The sequence below is a fragment of the Gallinula chloropus genome (assembly GCF_964237585.1).
Source record: "Gallinula chloropus genome assembly, chromosome: 3".
Classification (NCBI taxonomy): Eukaryota; Metazoa; Chordata; class Aves; order Gruiformes; family Rallidae; genus Gallinula; species Gallinula chloropus.
The window spans coordinates 1,926,904-1,952,748 of record NC_140087.1 but is presented as its reverse complement, the minus strand read 5'-3'; the positions used below and the strand labels follow the sequence as shown (position 1 = coordinate 1,952,748).

The window sequence follows — 25,845 nt, the reverse complement described above, 5'->3', positions numbered from 1 at the left end:
ATGAGTAGGAAGGTGACAAAGTTAGCAAGTACAAACTCTTTCAGCATAGAAAAATAAAAGAACTGCAAAATGTTCAGAAAGATCTCAAGATAGTCAGTGGCTGGGTAGTAAAATAACTGATGAATTTCTGTAGCAATTAAAGGAAAAATGGAACACAGACAAAAGTAGTTCTGCTTGTAAATTGATTAGAGCAATTTCTGCATTAGACACTACCAGTTGTGAAACAGTTCTTAGAATTACCTTGGACTGTGCCCTAAATGTATCAACTCAGTCCTGGCTCAGCAGTAGTCAAAAAGGTCAACAGAGCCTTAGGAAATATTACTGATGGTTAAAAAACAAAACTGAAAGAAACATCAAACCATTTCTAGGTCCACCATATGCACTCCTTTACCCTTAAATAATTTATTAGAGCTGGAAACAGTGCAGAGAAGGACAACAGAGACTTCCAGCCGTACAAAGGAGTTTCTGTGTGAAGAGATATTAAATAGGCTTAGGAGTATTTGGCATTTGAAATAAAAATGGCATGTGGGATATGATAGAGGTGTATTGGAATCACAGGTGACGTGGAGAAAGTGGGTAGGGAATGGTTACTTGCTTTTTTCTGTGGTATGAGAATTAGAGGGTGATAAATACAGGTTTAACACATGTCAGTGTTTTCTTTCACAGTGCACAGGACTGAAAGTGGAACTTACTGCTGGGGAGCTTTATGGATTCTGAAAGTAAAAGCATGTTCAAAGGCGATTAGGTGAATTATTTGAAGAGAAGGTTTTTCAGGGACTGTTAGATGCAAGGAGGTAGGGATAAGTTTCAGTTTAGAACACCTTTAATATGTGAATTTCTGGAAGCTCAGGATTCAAATCACTGTATATTTGCTCTATTTGTACATGCTTTATTCTAGCCTCTCACAGACAGGACTGAGTTAAGTAGGTGTCTGGTCCACCATAAATGCCTTTATGTTATACCTATCAAAGGCATTGCTTTGAGCACTCTTACACATCTATCTCATAATAATAATGATAATGATAAATCAGACATGTCTTGTGTTTTCTCCCTCTTCCCACAGATCTGTTGCCTGGTTTCTGTCACTGCAAGACTGGCTATGCAGGAGAGAGCTGCAATAGATGTGCCTTGGGGTACACAGGATATCCTGAGTGCCTGCCCTGCAACTGCTCACTGAAAGGCAGCGTCAATGTTGACCCTTGCATAGGTCCCTGTATCTGCAAGGTATGGATGTGAAATTCTTCTGAGCCATACTAACAAAATTGAAAGGTTTTAGTTAATGATTTTCTATCATACAACAGTCTTCCACTGGCCTACCTAGCCATATCTGTTAGTTGCTTCTCATAGAACTCTTGTTCTTGGTCCTTCAAAGTCTTAGATTGTCTTGTGGCATCTCAGAATTCACTGGAAGGAACATAAATACCTAGGAGCCTGCTGCCAGTCATACAAGCACTGAGAAATGTGTGATGAAGGGGTATGTAAGAAGCCTGTGAATCATTGGCTTCAAACTCACATCCTCATCTGCTCAGAAACTGTATGCTTAAACTATTGTGGGTTCTAAAACTAACCTGTAATGTGACTTCAAAAGGGAAAATGAGGTGCAGTCATGATGTATTAAAAAAAAAAAGTTGCCTTTTAGGAGATGTCATTAGGAATATAATCCTCTTCTCTTGCTAAGTTCCAAACTGAGAGCATCCTTTCCTGCCTTGGGATGGTTGTTTAGGTATCTCTAACATATTTAAAATAATAATCCATCATTTCTGTAGGATTAATTTCTTAATTTCTAGGAAGAAAATTTAAGAATTAATTTTCTCTGTGTGGTTTCATGTACCTCCAGCAAATTATATATTGATATTATATGGAATTATAAAACTTCAAAAAACAGATGCAGCCACTTGTTATAAAATAGCTAGTCACCCAAAATGCTTTAGAAATGGTGTTGCTCTGTTAAATCACAGTTTAGTAAATGACTATGAATAGGGCAAAGGACAATTTGCTGTACTGGGAGTCAATTTTTCTGTGTTGTACTTGTGGGAGTTTCCTTCCTGCATTTAATTAACAGAATTAGTAGAAAATGTGGATTTAAAAATACTTACATTACGTCCTCAAATATAAGAACACACCAGAAATCCTTCAATCTATCAGCTCAAGCTGCATACACACATAAAGCTCTGGTGTGACAGCTGAATAGCACTCAAATCTACCCAGAGAATTAACCTTATTCGCACTTTATGTAACAGTCACATGCTCTCTGTCAGAAATAAAATCTATCCATATCACAGTTCTAATCCCTTAGCTATCAAGTCTAGAAGATCAGGAAAGGGGTGCTCTGGCTATATACTGACTTTGATGAAGGTGTCGTGTACATTTGGTACACAAGATAACCACTGCTGAGTTGTTGAACTGACCCGTTAGTACAATCACACCAAAATGAACAAATATGGACTAGAGATAATTGTTCCTATCCCAAGAGTCCACACCGTGGACACTTTTTTCTTGCTGTTCATCCTTTGTTTCCTTTCTGCTCCTCTAATCCCTTCTTAAGTGCTTGTGGGAGAAAAGTGATGCCCTTTGCAGATAGCTGAGATACAGATACATACATATTTATTTTCGCTAGCAATCTGCAAATTCAAATCTAAGTAGATTATGGTCAAAGGGACACTGAAATCATCAGATTAGTTATGCTCCATATGAAGAATAAAGTGGGATGTCTGGACAAGTTAATAGCAGGTCTTAGGAAAAACGCTTCCCTTCTTTTAATCACATCTTTCAATTACATATGATGAGCTCTACATTTACTAAAGATAGTTCTCCTGTAAAGGAAATTGACTGCTGAAAAACAGGTCTAACCATAAGTAGCAAAATGCAGCAAAGTGGGCATTAGATTGTTATCTTTACCACATTAGCCAGAGTAAACTAAAGCACAGAAAGGTGAGGGACCAGTATAAATGCCAGTTTTGTCGCTAATTATCTGAGAGCTTTCTAAGTTATGGGCTCAAAGTCTTGGTTTTTGCATAATTAAAAACTGGATGGAACACAGTTTTCAGAAATCAATGAGGCTGTAGGAATACTGCTTCATTGGCTGAATAGGTTGGATCTCCTTTCCAATTTCATGGTTTTTATCTATTATCCGCTGAATTGCTGCCTACTCAGTTGAATTACACAAGTTTAACTCACTGATGACTTGCTTGTGACTACAGTGTAGGACAACTTTTTATTTAAACTAAGACATTTGCTTTTCAGATGTCTCTTTGTTTTACCCTTCCCACTCTGCACACACTAAGCACATCAGCAAGGTCTGAAACTTTAGGGACCATCGTGATTCTGGCTGGTAGAATTGTGCGTGAGAGCATTTGGGTGCCCATGAGTTCCCAGTTGTTACCCCTGTTATTTTTCATATGAAGCATGAGTAGCTGGATGATTTCAGCCTACCTGTGCTAATGAAATCCATTGATTAATCTTCAGATTGCTGGTGAGAATGTAAAAATACCATTCTTTAAATTAATGAGATGTTGAAGTTAAAAGTAATCAACTGATAGCCTTGAGTTGTATTAAAGAGCTTTCTGGCTTTTTGAAAAGTCTATGTAATATTGCTGAAGAGGAATATAGATACAGCACAGCAATAGAATTAGAGCAAAGATATTTTGCTACATATGTTGTTACTGTATAATTAGTGGTGAAAACCTATTTACATTTTCATTTTATCTCCTCCTTTACCTGTCCTTCCCCTTCCCCCTCGTTGTTCCTATTTTCTCCTAACCCTTTTGTGCTACCCTTTCTCACACACTCTTTGCTCGGTCTTAACCAGGAGGGTAGCAACTGGCTTTCACTGAACTTGCTTCAGGGCTGTGTATTTCAAGCAGTCATAGGCTACCCAGCTTGGGCAGGCTTTTTAGAGTGTGCTCATTCTCTGCTGACGTGGAGGCAACAATTTGGTCCTGGGTGCATACCATAGAGCACTCTCTCCAGGATTAAAGAGGCTGTATACAACACTTTTGAAAGAGAAAGAATTTTCTGGGCTATTTTAGGGAAAATATTGAACTACTAATCCAGCACCATCGCACCAGCCTTTTGCAACATACCCCTTGTAGCAAAGCTAGTTTTTTCTTTGTCTATGTGATAAACTGATTTATTGTGTAAGTTAGCAGGAATTAATGCACAACAGAAGATTTATCTGCAAAGTGTAATCACCAGATGCTAAATTTAGGATTTTTTTTCATATATGTTTAGTGCTTGGCTTTCTTCAGGGAGAGCTGGCTGCAGCACTGGCAAACACATGTAGTTATGGAAAGAGGAAACATAGCCCTTTTGACACTTAAATTTAGCCTGAATTCATCTGTTGATGATAGACCACTGAAAAACTGATACTCTGAATGAGTGGTACAACTATAGCTCTGTAACTGTAGTTTGCAACAATTGGGCGTGCACAGATTTTATCAGCAAACTACTACAAACTCTGGTTGTTGAGGCAGTAGCATTGTTTGCTGTACTTTCTTCCCATCTGATGCTTTTAAAATAAACCAGATTGTTCTGTGAGATCAGGTATGTCTACTCATGTAGAAGAGAAAAATACAGAACTTGCTGTGTCCAACTTCCTTGTCCTGTTAGTTATGTGCAGTCAGAGTAACTTTTGTTGTGTAGAGGAGTTGCTACTAATACAAATAAGAAGAGTCTTTCCTACAAGTGTCATACTCCTGCATTTATACTCTCCTGCAGAGTAGAAAGCTGGTGATGTCAAGTTTTAATCTGTGACAACTGAAGTAATAATATAATGTACATTTCCAGGAACATGTTGAAGGAGACAACTGTGATCGTTGCAAACCAGGTTTCTTCAATCTGCAGCAAAATAATCCCAAAGGCTGTGAGGAATGTTTCTGCTCTGGGAAAACAAATGTCTGCACACACTCTCACCTTACCTACAGAAGTGTAAGAAAAATCATACTGTATCTGCACACGTAATTGGGTTTGTGTTTGTGTGTTGTCACTGCCTGTTGGCACCAGAGTGCATCTCATTATAAAGTCATGCGTGTTCCTTTATGCCCCATATATTTTTCATTTATCCAAAAGAAAAAGCTTACAGGTTTTGTTTCTCTTCATTCTGAGAAAGTTCTGGAAAAGGGCAGTCGAGCAATGAGAAGTGCAAAAGAAGTTATGAGTCAAAAATGAAGCTATGTGCATAAACACAGTCCTGGAATGTGCATACAAAATCAGCCCCAAATCCAATGCAACATCTCCATAGAGCAGCCAAGTCATTATTAAATTTCTAGGACTGCAATAATTAAGAATTTTGGAACACTAAATGTGCAACACAAAACTTATGTAAGAAAAAGGGATGCCCTACAGGGGGCATTTTGAGTGAATTTCTTTTGCATACTGCATTCCTAGGAAATGATGTGAAAGGAAGATGAACTAAGTATTCTTTTTCTGTGCTGTAAAAAATGTCTTTAGCCTGCAATTTTACTCTAAACTTTACATTAGTTCTCAAAGCTCAGACACTGATTCCACTGTAATGGATGTATGCTACATATTCATGTCTGTAAATCGAGTTTGGGAAATGTGTCCCAGGTCTACTAGCTCCTGGTTTTGTGTGAATTGGTATGCTGGAAGTCAGCAAGGAAAATCATGTGTGCCTAGTATGCTCATTTACATACCGGCATCTGGAAAATTGTCCATCCCATAGCTGAGCTAATTTATTGTTCTGCCTGTATTCAGGCTCTAGAAGCCGTCTTTGTATGAACAGTGTGCTCTTCTCTGATGATTCATTTCTAGTGATGGGATTTCAGAATTCAAGTTCTGGTGCTTTCCTGCTTTGCTTTAGCAAGTGTATTTGAACATGTAAATTTTAAGGCTTTAAATTTTTAAATTATTATAAATTATGTTGTCCACAACAATCAGAAAATGTATATCCATTTGTCACCTCATCTTCTAGACCCTCTGTGACTGATATTCCGATGCATAGGTTTCTATGATAGAATTTTGTCCTCACTGTGGACCATATGAAGCAGAGAAAGCAAATGCTTGCAGTTACTTCACGTTACTCAGAACTTATATTCACAGTTACATAGAATAAGAAATTTTTTTTTCTGTTGATACTTTGTTGTTTCCTTTGTTCCTAAACTGCTATTCATCATATGAACCTAACCAGTTTTTAAACATGGGGGACTGAGAGGCGGTGACCATTGAAATGACTGATGTCCTGATGCTCATTGTAACGTATGTTGCTTTGGTGTTCTGTTATTATAGATAGAAGACATGAATGACTGGTATCTGACTGGCTTATCGGGTCTCATCAGAGTAACCCCCAAGCAAAAGCGGTTTGATGGGCAGCAGCAGTTCAGCATCAGCAATGTGGCTGCACGGAAAGTACTGCCGCAGACTTACTATTGGAGCGCACCCAGTTCTTATTTGGGCAACAAAGTAAGTACAGATGGTACTTGCCTCTACGCTAATTTGATTTATAGAGAAAAGAAGCAAGGCTTTGAGGGGGAATGCAACTGAGGGAATATTGAATCAGATAGGTATTTCACCAGCAAAAGTGCAAAGAGAAAGGAATCAGGTGTATGAGGCAAAACGCAGAGAAAATCAACTATTTTTGACCTTGAGCCCTCTTCTATCTCCTGCTGTCAGGTATTAGAGAAGGCTGTACAGTTCACAGCACTGTTTTTTGAATGAATTAGCTGGTGTGTGGTTCAGCTTGTCCTGTTCTCTTCCCACCTTGTCCACAGCTTTGAAAACTGGTTCCCTCGTCTGCTTTTCAGAGATGCAAGTTGTGTATCAGATGTTGTGGGGGTGTGTTACAAAACTTTACTGTTTGGCAAGAAACTTGTGTGTGGGGAGCTCTCTGCCCTAGAACTCAGAAAATTCTGTTGTGAGCTCTGTGCCAGTTCTAATACGTATATTTATCCAAGCCTGCGTGCGTCCACGTGTGCACGTACACACATGCTCATGCCCTGCAGGTTAACACCAAATATTTGCTTTCTAAAGTCTTGGATGCTTTAGGGGTCTGACTATCAGTCTTCTCACCAGTAGACTTTCTGCTGTAGCACGTGAAACCTTCATGAAAATCTCACTTTTTTCACAAAGAGTAGAACTGAGAGCTGAATGAGCCCTAAATGTGAAGGAAGCTAAATGGCTTTCCATTTGCCATAACCCCGATTATACTAAAACTTGTCAGAGTTGCCCACACTAATACACTTGAGCACGTTTTCCTCTGTAGTCTCTTCAGGCTAGTCAACCTCTTATTTATTTATTTTCTTCCTGCTGGCTGAAAATCAACATGACAGAAGGTAAGTGAGCATGTTGAAACTAAATAGCATCATTCCAAAGAATTGGGCATCCTGTTCATGGCTATAAATTGTTAAAGATAGTCAGGCTCATTTAACAGGGTAAGGGAGAGTTTCTTCTATAATCTTCCATGTCTACTGAACTTACCCTGAGATATGAACCGATACTTTTCCAGACAGAAAATCCTGCTTCTATTCAGTGAGCAAAATAATGGTAAGATTGTGCACGAATTATTTGAACACGGAAGATATTTTTTCAGTGCAATTTGGAGGTCCTTTGTGGTTGCTGTCAGATATCTCTGTATGAATGAAGCAATTTGCCTTAATAACTGAACCATATAAAATTTTGATACTACAATAATACTGAAAGCACTCACAAATTACCACAGTACATCTTAACTGTCATGTCGCATCACGTAAATTATAGTCATAATGACATGCTTAGGCCATATGATTTATGCTATGGAAAGTGAAATGGAAATAGAATTTTGAGAGTCCTTATTTGTAAACTCAATAAAACATTTCTCTAAATAGCTGAAGCTGGATAAAACTGAATAGCTGAAACTAGATAAAAACATCCTTTCTTGAAGAGTGATTGCTAGCTGTGTTACAGCAAAATAATTGGTATCTGAGAGCAGGTGAGGTTGTTTAAGAATTTTTGTCTTAGGAAATGTAGAGAACGATTTAGGAAATCTTATATCAAGATGTACACTTCTACTGTAATTTATAAACCTTCATAGAAATGTGCCATTCCTTTCCATTGTTAAAATTATTGCTCTTAAATACTATTTCCCAAAACAAAATTGAGTAACAAAAGGTAGTAACCACCCTGCATTTCCTAGTTCTCAAATATAGCTCAAAACCCTTATTTAAAATAATTCTTTTAATATAAAGTTGGCATGTTGTGCATGTGCCTACACAATGTTGATTGCCATATGTGTCCTATCTGCTTGTTTTACATCCATCCCCAAATGCTTCTTTTGGATGAATAAAATGTTATAAATAGTTTGCTCCTGAGTGTGCAGCCTTCAGCCTTTTCTTTTTCATCTAAATCTGTGTGACTTTAGGCTCTGTGACAATGATCTTTGACTGTGTGTTTAAAGAGACATTATAAATCACAAGAGACTGTAGATGGTCCAGGATTTTTGTTTATGTCAGAGTGGGACACAAACATGAGCAAAGTACTTTTTAACATCAACATATACTTTTAGTCTTCTAAATATATATGCTCCTACCAAAACTTAAACTTTGTTATACAAATACAGATTATTTTTTTTTTAAAGCCAAATATTTTACCTGACTGTATAATATGCATTTGAACTGAAAAAATGAACACTGTTTTTGATGCAGAATGTGTTTGGGACTAACCTGGAGCAATTTAATTTCTAGGAATAAAATATCTAGTGGATAATTTGGGAGAACAGATTTAAAATGTCTAGTATTAAGGATTTAGTAGGTATCATAAAACAGTTTATCATCTCACCTGCCCACCTTATCATAGCCTACTGAACTGAGGATTGAGCAATCATGAGGACTTGTGGTCTGTTAGAGCTCCTAGTTACTGAAAAATTGCCTTGTTACATTTTAAGGTATTTGAAAGCCCCATTTGGTTTTGATTAGAAGTTTTGCATTGACAATGGATCTATAGGTTTATTTTAAACTTGTGTCCATGCTAAAATATTTTATAAATTAGTATGGAAGTGTTATGAGTTATGTGCTGATAACATTTGTTCAGAGCACTGAAAGTTTCTTCTATCAAATGCTGTTTTGCAGGAGTTATTTGAACTAGTTGTACAGCATGATCCTATTTTGTGCAAGTAAAGTTAATTTAGTCCTTTGTGATGTCAGGTTATGGTGAAAATTAAAGCAGAAGATCACAGACTCACTAGGTTGGAAAAGACCTTCGTGATCATTGAGTCCAGCCATACCCGTCCTCTACTAAACCATATCCCTGAGCACCTCATCTACCCATCTTTTAAACACATCCAGAGTTGATGACTCAACCCCCTTCCTGGGCCGCCTGTTCCAATGACTGGCAACCCTTTCAGTGAAGAATTTCTTCCTAATGTCTAATCTGAACCAGCCCTGGTGCAGCTGGAGCCCATTCCCTCTCATCCTATCACCTGTCACTTGGCTGAAGAGACCAACACCCATCTCTACAATCTCCTTTCAGGTAGTTGTAGGCAGTGATGAGGTCTCCCCTCAGCCTCCTTTTCTCCAGGCTAAACACCCCCAGCTCCCTCAGCCACTCCTCATAAGGTTTGCTCTCCAGCCCCTTCACCAGCCTGGTTGCCCTTCTCTGGACACTCTCCAAGACCTGGATGTCTTTCTTAAAGGTGCTTGAATAAAAGGTTTTCTTCTGAATTTGAAATTGAAAATTCAATTTGTTTTGAATCTTCTCTTGGAAAAATTCTAGAACATCATGTTGGTCAGCTCCATAGATTTAAGCACCATGTGTTGGATACATTGTTCTTTCTCTGACCTGTGCTTAAAAGCCAAACAGCAGCTCAAAGTTTTATGTGGCATCTGTGTATACAGAACTGGAAGGGGACTTGTTTGACTTAATGCTGTCATTTCACTTTGCCTCTTCTTTTATAATTAGCTGTGTAACCTATTTGCTGACTTATAGAAGTCAATGTTTCTTTGAGACCAAGAGGAAGACACTGTAATAAGCTTGTAGTCAATACATACAAACTTTAAAAATCTATCAGTCTTTTAAAAGGACTCTACTATGGGAAGCTAAAGATTGGGAATGGAGCGAGTAGTTTGTTTTGTGACATATTGTCTATTGCAGACTGCCCAGAATACCTCATAGGATTATATATTGAATTATAAAATAATCATAGGCTAGGTCCTTGTGGCTTTTATGTTTATTTCCTTCCATTTGTTTTCATTTCTTAGGCAATTCTGATGCAAAAAAGCAGAATAATGCAAAGCAAATTGCAGTCTACAGCTCCCAGAGGGGAGGAAGGCAGTTGAAACCCAAAACATAAAGAAGCGTAAATAATACAATAATCAGCTTGAACAGAAATGCCAGGATCAATTGTCCTAAATTATTAATGCATCTAAACCCAGAAAGCTCCATCTAGTATTGTCATGCTTTCAGATTTCAAGACTTTCTTGTTCATGGGACATGATAAAGTTAGGTCCACAACTCTTTTTCTTACCTTTACTGCCTGTCTTGAAGAGGAGAACAATCTAACATAGCACCTAGAGGTAGAAATGGATGGCATGCAAATGAAATTGGTGTGGGAAGCTACTTTTTTCCACCGTCAGTTTGCTTTGAAATTCATTGGCCTCATGAAAAGCAGCGAGTGACTTAGACTACATCATTCCAACACTCAGCTCTGTCTAAACTTTACCCAGCAGGCTGAATGTTTTCAGCGTGTCCCTGTATGTTTTTTTTATTGGCAGGGAAGCAAAGTGATGAGATGCAGGTTGGGGGGATGTGATCTCCCTTTGTGCACCTTTAGAAGGTACTTCTTTCAGCTGCTCAGGTGGAAAGTTTAGGCCCTCATGTAAGAGATTTGGTTCCCTAGCCCAAGTCTAAGCAGACCACCATTCCCTAACATCATGGCAGTGGTGGTGAAGTCCAGTAGTTCGTGATGAGTTTGCCTTTTTCATGTCCTCTGTGCAGCAGTGAGTTTCAGAAGCAGATTTAAACCTGTAACAACAAACATCTCCAAACCTGCAAAAGTAAATTGGGGGTGGAGTAGGGAGTGTGATCCTCAAATAGAAGGCATAACGCAACAAAACCAAATTTGTACAGACATTTATTGATTCTTCATGTCTTGTAAGTGTGAGTGGGATGATATAGTTAACTGAAATGCATGTTGCCCATCTTTGGAAAAGAAACAGCAATAGGCATCAGCAGCACGCACTGTGCAAGAAATCTCCAGTCAGCGTAACGCCCCTGAAGTTATTCACAGTTGTTGCAGATCCTCAGGTTTTTTCTAAGTACTGTCAACAGCCAACACAAGGCAGAAAATTAAAATGATTCATTTGAACCTAAAGAAAAATATCTTTTCTAAAGGCAGCTACTTGGGTGTCTTTTCTCGTTTACATTTGAATGTTTTCTGCTGGTGAAAAGCTGGTTTAGTTTATTGATATGCTTTTATTTCTTAACGAGTAAACCTTAAACTGATATAAATAATGTAATTTTATTTTAAATCACAATCTAAATTGCCTTGACTGAAATTAAGTCACTGTGGTAATCAGACTCAGTCGACAGACAGTATGAAGATGTCTTCAACGTACACCAAATGTGCAATTTATTTTGTTAACACTTACTTCAATATAGCTTCTGCAAATTGAGATAATAGGCAAATTCAGATACTGAAAGGATGAGACAAATATAGGAGGAATGCAAGCGAAGAGCAAAGCAGTTTAAAGATCTGAACCACAGCTGACTGATGCTTCCTTTAAGTTCACTTAATTTGTGTTACACAACTGGGTTTAGATTCTTTATCTTTGCTGAAATATTCTCTCAGCGTGGCACCAGAAACACATTCTTTCACATCTGTGGCTAGACAGGTTCTGCTTGATCCCCAGTACAAATTGAAACAACATCAGGACCATCCTATTTGGGGTTCAGCTGCCCATGACTATAAAGAACCACCGAGACACAAGTAATTTTTGCACACTTTGTTCCTCATTAATGCTTTTAATGATGTTTGGACAGCCTGTTGGGACAGCTAAGTACAGTCATTATTGTGATTGCAAGGAAAACTAAGGATGCCCAGTAGACTGTTACAGCCTCTTTACGCCTTGGAAATGAGTTGAAACAGGGCTCAGAAACTGGCTCACTGAGTCCACCGACTGCAGCATTTATGTATCCCGTGATACTTTTAATTTCTTTGTGCTAAAATCATCTTATACTACTGTACAGAAAAGAGGAAATTTATTGGTGGTGAAATTATTTCATAAATCTCAAGTGTCCTTTGCGTTACCTGCTTACCCAAGTCTGCCTTGAAGGCAAGGGTTTTAATCAATAGTGGCAGCTGAAAAATGGAGAAACAAGCAGGAAATAAAGTAGTTTCACAAAAGAAGGGATGCGAATGCTGGAGCAAGAATGCTGAGGGGTGTTAGGAAATAATGAAGAAGAAAGTAAATTGGGGAATACGCTTGCCAGATTGAAAAGTCTTACTCTTCTTATCTCTGATCCCAAATGCTAAAATAATGAAGGGCCCAGCAAAGCAGAAGATAAAGAAAAAAAGGCTTTGACTTGGAAAGAATTAATATATATGGTGATTTGTACTGAGGACTGATCAATATTCAAAGAAGCATGGTGTGATGGTGATTCCTAAGCTAGAGATAGCTGAATTGGATAGTGGTTACTTAAGACTGCAAAGTAAAATTGAAGTTTATGAAAGGGAGGATACATGAGGGGTTTGTTCCTCTTCTATGCCTTTGCATGCTAAGTACTTCTTCAGAAAATAAGCATTTGCTTTGAAAATTGTATTTGGAGTTCCTTGCTCATCACAGGTTACCTTGATGTAAAGGGTTTAATAGAGTTTTATTCAACTTAGCCACTTAAATTAATTATACAAAATTTATAGTCCGGGCATCTCGTTGATACTGGGTTACACAGAAGTATGATGAAGGAATCTATGCCCATTACCGAAACGGTATACATGAGAGCTCTTGAAAGGTCATCCTCAAAATATGAGAGCCCCAAAGAGGTATTGTACAGTTCAGTTTCCAGATTTCCCTTTATGAATAATTAAGTTGCTATTTCTGTTTGATTTATATGACTCCCCTCCTATTTACTTTAAATTTAAATGAATTACAAAAACTTGAAGTAGAAAGTAATTGAAATTTTTTGAGTTATAACTCATTAGTAGAACTGCATGATGCCACTGGGCTTTAGTTTTGTAATTTTGCAGTGTTCAACTTTTACTTTCCACATCAAAAAGGCAGTATGCAGAAGGACAAAAGTACTGAGAATTTCTGATGGTGCACAAGGGAAACAGCCTCTTCTGCAAACCGTTTGTAGTACTTTCAATCAGCACTGTATCGTTTCTGAAGTTTGGCATGCTCAGTGGAATCTGACAATCTCAAAACGTTCTTGACATGCAGCTTCTCTACAAGATGGATAAATTCCATTATTTCCATTTTCCATCTAGGAATTAGCATTGCTTTTCTTCTCCTTTGTCTTCAGACACTCAAGTTTTGGTGCCAGAACTTGGTTGACTAACTTTACTCTGTGTCACTAAGAAGTTTTAAGACCAAACCAGTGTAGCACAGGTGACCAAATCCAAGTACTGGTCACCTGTATATAGATGCAATTAAGAGGCATGTACGCATGAATTTGCGTGGCACATATTTAACTGTATGGGTGTCATGTGAATTTTTAATCTGGTTGTAGGTCCAAGAGATCTAATCCAGCTAACTTTGTTTATGGCATTTTGCATCCATTTTTATTAACAAAAAGGTCGGATACTTGTACAACAAAATACTGGCGATTCACTAATTCAAACACCATCACTAACTACAGCACAGAAGAAATAAAATCATAAATGATTGGTAAGTGGTAAGGCCATTATGCTTTATCAGAGGGTGATATTCCATACTTAAATTTCCAGTCCATCATCCAAAAAGTAGTTATCAAAATTATCACTTTAGTATATTTCATTTAGTAAGAAAAAGGCAGCCCATCACACAGCCTGGTAGGAACATAGTAGTTATCTTAAGGTCTGTACTAGTTCTGTTTGGGCTGGAGTTGACTTTCTTCCTAGTGGCCTGTATGGTGCTGGGCTTTGTATTTGTGGCTGAAACAGTGTTGGTAACTCACCAGTCTTTTGGCTTCTGCTGAACAGAGCTTGCACAGTGTCAAGGCTTTCTCTCCAACCCTTCCCATCGATACTTAAGTCTTTTCATCTTTCTTCTCTTTTCTTCCCATCCCATATGAGTGAGTGGTAGGTGGGTGTTTGGCTGCTGGCTGGGGACACCCCACCCCAACACACTTGATATAAGTAGAACCTTAAAGCCTTTGATAATGCAGCAGTTGCAAGGAAATTTTCAGTATGGCTACAATATACTGATGAAGAACTGAGCAAAGAAATGGTAACCAGAAGTGACAAGAAAGTAGCACAAAAGTGATCAGAAGCTTGACTTATTGGTTTAGTTTTAACTTTTCTTTATATAGCCATTATTCTAAACATTTTAATATTGTGAGTGACTCATGCTTTGATCTAATATCTCAACAGAGTATGAAGCATCCTTTAAGTCCTGTAGGTCCTATGTCTCATGTACACTATTCCCTCTGTCTCGTCTACCCTATCATTACCTGATTGCTAAAGATTTCTGACTGGACCCATACTGCTTCATTAAATCTCTAGAAGGCAAAATGAGCTTCATTACTTTACTTTCCTATTAAGTTTGCATACCATACGCTGATTTGTAGAAGGAGATGGGGCAAATATTTTATTTTCCAGAGAGAGACTCAAGCTAACTACAAATTTCTTTAGAAACAAAACCTCAGTGGAAATTTTCAATGTTCAATAAGCTTCTAGAAATAAGGTCACCCTAAATACAGAATGAATTTGCCTTTGTCTTCCTGAACCCAAGAGACAAAAGGGTTAAGACCGGATATTTGCCATATTGAAGGGATAATCGTGTGCTAGGACCCCAATCTGAACTGTGATGAATTATTAAACAAGTGGTTTGTTGGGTGATTGAATGTTACCTGCAAAGCACTGTTCGTCTCCTTGAGGCACATCCAGAGCTAACTGAATTGAGCCAATTAGACTGACTGTCTCTTCAATGAGTTGTGACCTATCAATGGTAATAGCTTATTATGATGATAAATGAACCCATCTCTCAAACTGAAGCCTGAGTAGACACTTCAGCAGCTTCCCTGACTCATAGCGCCATTACCTATCAACTTCAGATTGACAGGGGCGACAGCAGTGAGAGCAGATAGTATGCATGAGTAGACAGAGGTGATTGTTTTAGCCAAATGAATATATTTGCACATATTTTTGGTGAGGCTGTTTCCTGGGTTTGGAGTGTGTGGGGGGTGTTGATGGGCCTACCTGAACATTCCATATTTTGCTGGAAGTACCTTACATTTCTCACAGTATGTGCAGTACCGTCTGGGGGAATTTCTGATTGGTATCTACATGTCTTTTCAGACTCAGAGGCACTTTTTATGTGGTACAGGAGAATCCTTTTTTTTCTAATTGAAGACTTTGTTTGGCCCTCTTAGCCCTATCAATTTAATTTCCAGAGGTAATTTCCTCAGAAAAAGGAGCAAGGTATAGAAACTCTAACATTACCAACGAGTTTCATTATTTTATTGTAAGCTTTTGAAACCTCTGAGTATCAAATATCATGAAATACTTAAGTTCCTTGGTTAGTTTAGCTCTTTCTGGAGACAGGAAAAATTTCCACAGTAAAAGCAGTTGTTTTAACAACTTTCTGTTGCAGTTTTCAGTTTGCTTCTGGGCATTTTTGTGTCATTCCTCCCCCCCCACTCCACCCCACAATGTATTTTATTAACTGCAAATAACAGTGTCAGAGATACAAACCTTTGATTTACTGTCCTGAGAGAAGATTTGGATTATGACTCAATTTTAAAAAATTAAATTGCATAAGAGAAATAGCTTTATACCTTCCTAAACCATACCTCAGTTATCCTGTAAGATAGCTACAGCCTGCTCTGAGACCGTGGCCCGGAGTCAGTACTCCCTGGAATGAAAGGCGTCGAGTTGTGCAGCTCGCCAGTCAGCCCAGCAGTGCTGTCTGTACCTGTGCCCCTCTCACACAGTACACTCCATACCAGGCTTCCTGTGGCTATTCCTACCCACAGTGCAATTAAATAAGGTAAAACTTACTCAATGCCAAGTTTTCTCTGCTGTGAACTGGGTAGCGTGTTTGCAGCAATATTAATGGATACAAATACCACAGTGAATAGAAATCCATAGGTTTCCATCAATATTGTATCTTCCATGCTCCAGAAAACCATAGCACAGTGTTTCATTTACTTTGAAGGGTTTTTTTGAAGTGCAAGGTGATCAAAGGGTGTCAGAGAGGAAATTTTTCTTCTTACATATTTCTAATTAAATGCAACAATGCAGGGCCATACATACATCTAGTTGTTTCAAATGTTTGCCAAGTTAAAAGAAAAACAGATTAAAATGTTAAAAAAAAAAAACAACCACCAACAAAAAAAAACCAAACCCTGAAGAGATTAGTATTCTCTTCATTAGCTATGGAAACAAGATTTCCTAACTTAATAAACCTAGGCAGTCTAAACTAATAAAACTGGTGGGCTGAAACTGCATTTTTTAACTTACAAAGTAGATTTGTAACAACAGATGTCTTTAAAGGTAATCAAATAAATAGATACATTGTTTGGTCAGCTGTGTCTTATTGCTTAAATGTGTGAGCTAATTCTGTTTAGTCTGCTGTGATGAAAAGTCCTTCTGAGAAAGAAGTCCCTACAGTTTTGTTGCTGAGCTGCATTTTATGTGATGTGCAGCCCAGTAAATTATTCCTCTCCTTCACAGGGGATGAGTTAGTTCAGTTTAGGTAGATGCACAGAAGTCCAGTGTTGTCACTGTCCTGTGTATTTAGTTTTAGGGCAAATATGGGATACACACATGTTTGAATCCAAACAGCTTTATACATTGGTCTGTTGAACACAAATTTGACTGACTCTATGATATGAAAGATGCAATGGAATAAAACCAGCCACATGGGATTAACAAGACTTAGAAAAAAGTGTAGGAATGATCCAGGCAACCTTTCTTCAGCAAACCTCAAGTTTTTATATTAAAGCTGTCTAACAATTCTTCATTCAAATTCTGGTTTGGCTTTTCCCACCAAACATTTTCACATTGTCAAATTTTCTATTGGAGAAATGGCAGCGAGACACTGTGTTTCAGGGTTTGGACCGTGGCCTTGTCAGCTCAAACCTCCTGAACCTGTTTGGCCTTAAGGGTGATGTTCTGAGCTGCTTCAGCATGATGCCTGTGTGTATCTGTCACTATTCCCTCCTTTGTTGTGGAAAAGCGCTTAGCAGTAGTAGAGAAGTTTTAACATGTGGTGACAAATACAGCAGCTCCAAATCTCTTATTCCTACTGTGAATATGATCAAGTAGATGACCATATCAATGTCCTCAGACTCAGCACCAAGCCTTCCCAGAGCTCCATGGAACAAAAAATCCTGCTGCCTGAAATATTCAAGGAGATAAGTGATAGCTGGGAGATTTGGGAGACTCAAAAGAGCTCTCCAAATCTCAGAGTATATTCTGATGTCCCCAATTCCAAATGCAAGACAAGTGCATACATTGTTCAGCTGTGGTCTCATCAGACTGGGAAACCTGCATTAAAATTTGTGATCAAACATGCTGTTAATACAAAACTTGCCAATCTAATGTTTGTCTGAATGTGACAGACAAAAGTAAAACGAAGTGTGAAAAAAGCTTCCAAAATGTCAGCGTAAGTTTGGGTTTGTTTGGGGTTTTTTTTTGGGGGGGTGGGGAGAGGAATCTGGTGAAGTTATGTGCTTTATTTAAAATAATGAAAGCAGCAGGTTTCCCCTTAAGTTCTCTTTGTTTATAGGTATTTTTACTGACTCTAGTGTACTTCCAGTCTACCACTGTCATAGCTGTTGAGAGTATTACTCTAGGCAAACGTAAAAAACATACCCTTAGCTATTTTCCCTGCAAATCATTATGTATCTTCTTTGTCTACTTTCCTGCCCCTATTGTGAAGTGTTTTCTATATTTGCTTTTGAAAAGATAGCTCTCTGATATCAGCTATAGATGCAGCATGCAGAGTATTACCTCTGTTCTGATCACATATTGTGTGTTCCAAAGGGTAAGTGCTTTTGCTTCCCTCTCTCAAGTTTTTTAGACCATAGTTCTTGCAAGCTGTCTTCAGTATTTTAGATGGCTAAATGCTGCAGATTCTTTTCAGAAAGTGCTTATTTGGTGGATCTACAAAATGTATTCCCACAAGCAAATCTCTCCTTTTTTTTTTGTTTTAATGGATGCTGCTTAAGTAAATGCTAACAGTAAATCTAGAAGACAGATTTTTCTGTTTTCTTCCAAGAAGTCCTAATGTTTTTAACACAGGAAACCATACGTAAATTGTTATGTAGGTTTCCTGTATGTATTTTGCATGTTTTGTTTATATCCACTTAAAATGGACATTTTAATGTCCATTTCTGCATAAAAGATATGCATACCATGTAGCTGTGTTCTCTTCTGTAGCAAAGCAGAAGACTTTTTCAAACACAGGAATTTTGGGAAGTTCAAATATATCCATGGCTTTGTGAGTTGAAGATGACAAATTATTTACTTAGCAACATTATGAAACTTTTCTTCTGTTTACAGAGAGGACATTAGTCTAAACAGATTTTGATCTGACCTACTGAAGACATTCTGACATTTTTACAGCACAAATTTAATTTCACATTCAAATGCCACAATCTTCAGAGAGCTGAAAAATCATCTCTCAGGTTCTCTACTTAGGCGCTTGAGATTATTCCATTGATGCTTGGAGGTGTAGAGGAGAACCTCAGCAGAAATAAGTGTGAAGTGACTGTAGTCGCTTCTGTTCTTGAGTTTCATGCCTGCTCAAGTGTGCTGTTTTCTTCGTAAATCCTACACCATTTTTGCTACTTTGACAGCATTTCATAGAGCACTGGAAACACTGTTTGTGTGCTGAAATGGGATTACTTTCCCTGAAAAATATGGTGAATTTAAGTTTCTATTACAAAACTCTAGGCAGGTAGTGACTACCCCTTTAAAATAAGTGGATGTTAATCATTGCTTGAACACAGTAGATATTATATTGGATAATGTGGATACAAATCCACACTATTAATGAAAAAATCCATCATAATGAGTATATTACTGTCTATGCTAAATTATGATGGAAGTCTTATAGAATGGTAAATGACAGCCATTGTAAAACCTAATGGATATCATTATGGTCAGTGTTAAAATAATGAATACCAAATGAAGTAGTAGGAGAGACACCAGAACTGAATTTTATTCATTAGTGATGTTGACTACATTTTATACATTTTACCAGCACAGCTAATGAATAATCAGTGTTACGGATTTTTGTACACATTTTGGTTGACTTTACATGTGCTTTGGGCAGTCTGGGACAGTCAGGAAAATTTGAACATTGCAGCAAAAATTTCTCAACTATTGCACTAGAGGTACATTCATATGCTTTATGTAAAATCTTGAAAATTCAAAGAAAATAGCCTGGATATTGCCCAAAAGGCCTTAAATCTTGTCTTCTTGTATACAAAACAACTTAAACAGAAATCCCAGCAATATGTCAATAGTAATTAAGCAGACATTGTGTAATTGGTGTGGGTTTTTTATCCCAACTGTGTGAAGTGAAGGAAAGCATGAATAGCTGGTGACTTGAGCTGCCTCAGTAAGTACATCTGCCAGGGACAGCATTCAGCAGTCCATTAAGAGCAAAAAGTACCCGTAAAGGGAGCTCCAGCTACCAGTACATGGTATGTTCAGTGAGCTCCTCAAAATTTCCAAGAGTCCTAGAGTTCTCCATAGAGCTTATTTGTCATCACAAACTCTTAATAGAGCTTCCAATAGGTTTTCTTAACTAATTAATTACATTTTTATTTATTTATTCCATGTTAGATTTTGTGCCAACTCTCCACAGAGACATTTAAACCACTACAAGCTTCAGAAGCAATTATGTTGATAACAACTGGTCTAAAATCACACATGATCCCCCTCAGTTCTTGTTTTTAGGGAGGAGAAAATGAAAAAGTGGAGTTTGTGAGGGGATTTGTGAGGAAGACTGTGGATACACACTTGCATGTGGCCTAATTCTCATCTGGATGACTGGGAAGAAAATGAAGTATGATTTTGCCAAAGAGGGATGGACTATATTTATGGGGGATTTTTTGTATTTTGAAATAACTATGTCAACATCTCCCATTTGGTCTCAATCTGTATTGGGTATAGAAACATATCTTAGATATTCCATTCCGGATCTTCAGTCTGCTCAGTGACTGTGTAATCAGGTATTCTACACTGGCTCTGAGGAAGAACTTGGACCTGCAGTACTGAGAGAAAAGGGAGCACAATGTGTAATAAAAGCAGTAACCTGCAAACAAAAGTCACACTGCAGATCTGAAAAGAGGAATTTTTCCTGAGAGGGAGATCATAGATTCAGGTTTAGAACTACTCTTGCCAGTAGTTTTATTTCAGTCTTCAGGGAAAACAGGGAGAGATGTGGTAATATATTACCGACTGAATATGTTGCTATTATTATGATCATAAGGCACCAAAAGAAAGGTTTATGCTTCTAGTTTTTGACATAGAATCATAAACTTTTAGTACATTTCTGGGGAAAAGGCAAAGTTTGTGAATATAACAATATCCAAACTGTACTGGAGGAAAATCCACTCAGCCCAGTGGCGTGTTTAATCACAGTGGTCAACAGCAACTGCCAAGGGAAGAGTGTAAGAAGCTGGGAAGGGCATAGTGATACTGTCACATACATTCCTAACCTTGACCAACCTGCTGCCTGGGTACCTCTGAACTGATGGAGGTGTCTTTGTATTTAATGGTCTTCAATCATCATAACTGCACATAAAACCCTTGATCACATGAAGATCGAGCAGTAAATGAGGTTCTGGCTTGGGACAGAGAGTCGGGCTCTACGGCAGCCCACTCTATGTCCTACCACTGTTTTTGAATTGTCCCTGAAAAAATGGTTTGTATGGGAAAATCTGGGAGACCAGAAATTGTCTCTTTCGCATCAGTTGCCCTATTAAATGTTATTTTTTTTGAAGTGAAACGCAGCGGGTTTGTGGGAGGTCTTAGTGCTGCTTTGTCCATTTACACTGACAAGTCAGATAAGTTGTCTGGAGGAAAAATTACCTTCACTTTGTAAATGCAGTTTGTAAATGTCAAAGCACAAAGTGTTATACTTGATTCTTATTCATATCTATGCTGTAAGTTTTTGTCTCTTACATTTGACACTGATCAGAAAGAAGGAAAATATTTTAAGATTATACCATAGGAAAATCCTTTTAAACGTCTTTTTTTTTTTCAGGGATGAGTTATTCCTCTCTGCACTATAAACTTCTGCTAATTAGTTAAAACAGTTATGCTGGCAGTGATTAGAATCTGTATGACCTTGGTGTTAATGCATTCTATGACTTTGCTTCTGTAAAGACTTCAAGAGTTTTTAAACCTGTGTGATTCAGGTTAGTAGCAAAATAAATGAAGGAACAACATACTATTATTACTCCTCTACTCTGTGATTGTATCACACTACATTTTTGTTCTGGAATATATAAAAAGTAGTTAGCTCTGGAAAGTGACCTGAGCCAGTACTAAAATAGATAAATAAGTTTGAAGAAGGGGAAGCAATGGATCAGATCATCCATAGGAGGATATGGAAACCATAGGAGGATATGGAAAAGAAGAATTAGCATGACTGATATTCAAGGCATATTCTGTCTTTCCTTGAGTGGGCCTGTGCAATAGAAGTTGTGGTCAAAAATACCTTTTACCAGCTTATGTTGTCTCACTTCTATTGCAGAAAGATGTCAATGCTGCCTTCTCCAAAACTTGCTTTTATGACTGTCCTGGTTTCAGCCAGCATAGAGTGAATTTTTTTTTCTGGCAGTTGTTGTGATGGTGTTTGGGAGTTAGGATGAGAGTGGTAATGATAACACACCGATGTTTTTAGCTGTTGCTGAGCAGTCAGGGACTTCTCAGTTGTTCTTGTTTCCATACTAATGAGAAGGCAGGGGGCACCCAGGAAGCTGGGAGGGGACAGAGCCAGGACAGGTCACCCAAACTGGCCAGAGAGGGTATTCCATACCAGTTACATCATGCTCAGCATAAAAGGGGGGCTGGTGAGGGGAGGAGTGCACAGCTCACAAGTTTTTTGTGATGGTCCAGCTTTGGGACGGCTCTGAGCTGTAAGGCCTGAGTTGTGCAGTTTGGTGAGCAACTGCATTTGTCTATCACCAGTTTCATATATTTTTTGCTATAAAAGTCCTATTATTGTTTTTTCACTCTCTGCTGTCTTAGTAAACTGTCCTTATCCCACCCCACGAGGTTTGCCTTTGGTTTCTTTCCCCTTTTCCCCTTCACCCCCCAGAGCAGGCGGCTGCATGGTGCTCAGCTCCTGGCTGGGGGCAGAACCATGACAATGACTAAGAACTTCAGGTTTGCAGGATAGTTAATTATATACAATAATACAGGATTGTGCCCTCATCCTGTTTACTTATTGGCTTCTCAGCTGTGGTAGTGCTCTTTGTACTCCTTTAAAGATATCTGTGATATTTTGCAAATTGCCAACGCTGGTTGTGTGGCAGAGAAGTTTTATTTCATTTCCTAAAGTGCTGTCTTAAACCTTAAACATCTTTCTGGAGGATGTTCTTATTCTTGACTGTATGCTAGTTCAGTTGCAACTCTGCATTGGTACTGTCTTCTCTGTTCTTGCAGACACCACATACTGCAAATGGGCAGATGGCCAGTTTTCAGCTAAGGAACAATAGTTCCACTCAGGCTGTTCTTGTTTCTTGTGTGGCAGGGTCCAGGCTAAAGCTTATAAGTGTCTAAACGTTACTGTAATGTTGAAATGTTGTCAGGCATATCTTGTTTCACATGTGTGTTGTCATTGATTAAGCCTTTTAGATTTAAAAACAAGGTGAACTTGAAAACAAAAACCTTCCATTGTAGAAATCACTGCTAAAGCATTATGACTAGATACAAAGTCCTTACAAAACTGTTTGAAGGCAAATGTGGAGTTCAAGCACTTTGTGTTGTGATTTTGTGAAGCGAGTAAGCAATTCCTTGTGCAAAAATACACGATGACACTGGCACTGCAGCAAGTTAATCACTTCAGGGCTCCTCCTCCTTCCCAAAAGTGAGCTGCATTAGGAGATGAGAGCTATAACAACAACCCAACCTGAGAGATTCTCATGCTGTAGGGACTGAGGATTAGGTACAGCTCCAACAGTCAATTCACTTAATAACTTCTCATGTCTGAAGTTACATTATCCCCTTTTCTATCTTTTATAGAATCCAGCTAAGCTAGATCAATATCCTGAGGAAATGTGGCTTTCTATTTTAGGATGACATTTTCCTACTTGGCAGGATATTATCTTCATACAACATGTGTACAATATGGTACTAATTTATGTCTGTGTGTTAGTCTGGGAAAAGTTGCCTCGTGCAGTGTATTAGGACTTACAACTGTTACTTGAGACATTTTAAAATGCTCCTAAAATAATCATACATTTCCCCATTTTACTGTAAAATGATACTCTATTGAGTAGATTCTAGAGTTGTAAATGTACTGAAAATAAGGCCTGATATTTTCATCATTAACTCCTCATTCCAGTGGGCTGAAACTGAGGTAGTTAAATGGCACTGGGGCAAAAACTCAACACACAAACTTCTGCATTCACCCACAGTGTCGCTCCCATGGGTACTGCAAGGAGACAAAGGTATTAATAAAGTAAGAATTGCCAGGACCAGTGGTCTGCTTTTGAGCCCACTGGTATGGGCATACTGGTGAAACACTATGCTGTTAATTAGTAGCAACTATTTAAATAAAATGCTAATGTATCTAATAGAACTATTACATTGCTTTACACTTCTTAAATCTCCCATCGTTCAGAAGACAGTTGTCCCATCCAAACTATAATTTGAGAATGGCTCCCAGCCCATACAGCCTCCCAGAATATTGCCAGGAGAATTTAGGAGAGGCTTCTAGAGACTGATTTTGTTGTTATTTTCACTTCCCTCTGTGCTAATATTTTGAACTTCTGCAGAATTAAGCAGAACTACATTCATCTAGTTGAGTGTAGAAAAACTTCACATTAATTGTTTGGCAAGATAAAAAATCACTAGAGAAAACAGTTTAAAGCCGTTTAAACAGTTGTGATTTGCTGCAGTTTATCAAATGAACTTCCTAAATGGGAGATGTGGAAACATTGCCAAATAATTAGTTCTGTTCGGGTGTATTAAGTTCACAATCCAGTCTTGATGGCTCCCTATGTAATCAGAGGAGACAGACAAGTTCCCCCAAAGGGCAATTCACAACCCTAACTTATGTTCTACATGAATTTAGGGATATCCTTTCTTTCTCCACTGGCAGTGGAGGGACATGACTAAAATTAAAAGGAAAATTACCTTTTCTAAAATTAAAGGAGGCATCTAACATTGACTGGGGTTTGGGTCCCTGCACTTACCACTTGAACTTGAAAGAGTTCTGTTTTGAAAAATATTAAGAAATTATGACAAAAGGTAGATAAAAGGGATCCAACCCCTGTCCCATTCATCAGAAGTAACTTAGTTCAGAAGTAACTTAGTTCAGAAGTAACTTAGGGGTAATGGTTTGAAACTAGAAAAGGGGAGATTTAGGTTGGCTATTAGAAAAAAAATCCTTCACTATGAGGGTAGTGGATCACTGGAACAGGTTGCCCAGAGATGTAGTGGAGGCCCCATCCCTGGAGACATTCAAGGTCAGGCTTGATGGGGTTCTGGGCAACCTCATCTAGTTAAAGGTGTCCCTGCTCACTGCAGGGGGTTCCAACCTAACACATTTTAGGATTCTGTAAGTAAGCTTAAATATAGAAAGTCTTGTTGTGACGTTGGTATTAGATTTATGACAGAAACCTGTACAGACAGTCAGATAGTCACAAAAATAAGAATTTGTCACTTTTCACAATTTAGACATGAAATTTAGATACAGCATCCTGTGTGTCACACTGCTATAAGGGAGCTACAGTCAATATAATTTGTAAATAATAGATTACATTCCAGAAATGTTTATATGTATATGTTACTGGAATGTTTATGTGTGGCAGATTACAAAAACATGACCTTTCTAAACTATAATCTTTAAAGCAAAGCACAAACTGTATATACATTGCTGGAATCATCTCATGGTTCCAAAGGTCGTTTCTCCATCCAGTCATGGCTGCACATTGTCCAAGTGGCAAATGTAATTAATGCTTCTATAAAAAAGTACTATTAATAAATATTTATGTATTTTAGCTTTCTCCACAAGATGAAACAGCTGGAAAACAGTGAACAGCACATGACCAGTTAGCAACAGCACATGACTAGCCACTTCATATCCTCAGTGGTCCAAAGTGGCATTTATTTAATAACTGCCTTAGCTACACTGCTATCTGCAGGTTGGTGTAAATGTTCTGAAATAACTGTAAGTGATCTAGGTTAGGAATTAATACCTGACTTCCTAATCTCTCTTGTCCAGACTGCTCTTAGTCCTCAAGGTAACTCAAGCACTCCTGCCTGAGTTTCATGCAATTAAATTCTTGTACAATTTTGCACTAATCTGATGTCACTTATCAATTATCAAAATATATATATAAAAATAGTCTGACTAAAGTAATTTGTCATCGACAAAAGCAATGTAGAGAGTCAGTGTATCTATCAGGGAGACAGCTCAAAAGAGAAAGCAAGTTGAGAAGTAGTTTTAATTGCATGGAGACACATGAGAAGAACCTGAAGTAAAAACAAGGTCACCCTGTACCTAGCTAGAGTTCTAGGCAAACATAGTTATT

The 25,845-nt window shown here is 38.1% G+C and overlaps 1 protein-coding gene across 1 annotated transcript in view; it reads left to right on the top strand.

Moving 5' to 3' along the window:
• LAMA2 (laminin subunit alpha 2) overlaps nt 1-25,845 on the top strand; it is a gene marked incomplete at its 5' end in the record, with an annotated part of 363,202 nt that overhangs the window by 152,185 nt on the left and 185,172 nt on the right. Inside the window, 3 exons of the mRNA XM_084261417.1 lie at nt 1,064-1,224; nt 4,786-4,926; nt 6,244-6,417. Coding sequence (XP_084117543.1) covers nt 1,064-1,224; nt 4,786-4,926; nt 6,244-6,417 — 476 coding nt within the window. The remainder of the gene's footprint in view (nt 1-1,063; nt 1,225-4,785; nt 4,927-6,243; nt 6,418-25,845) is intronic.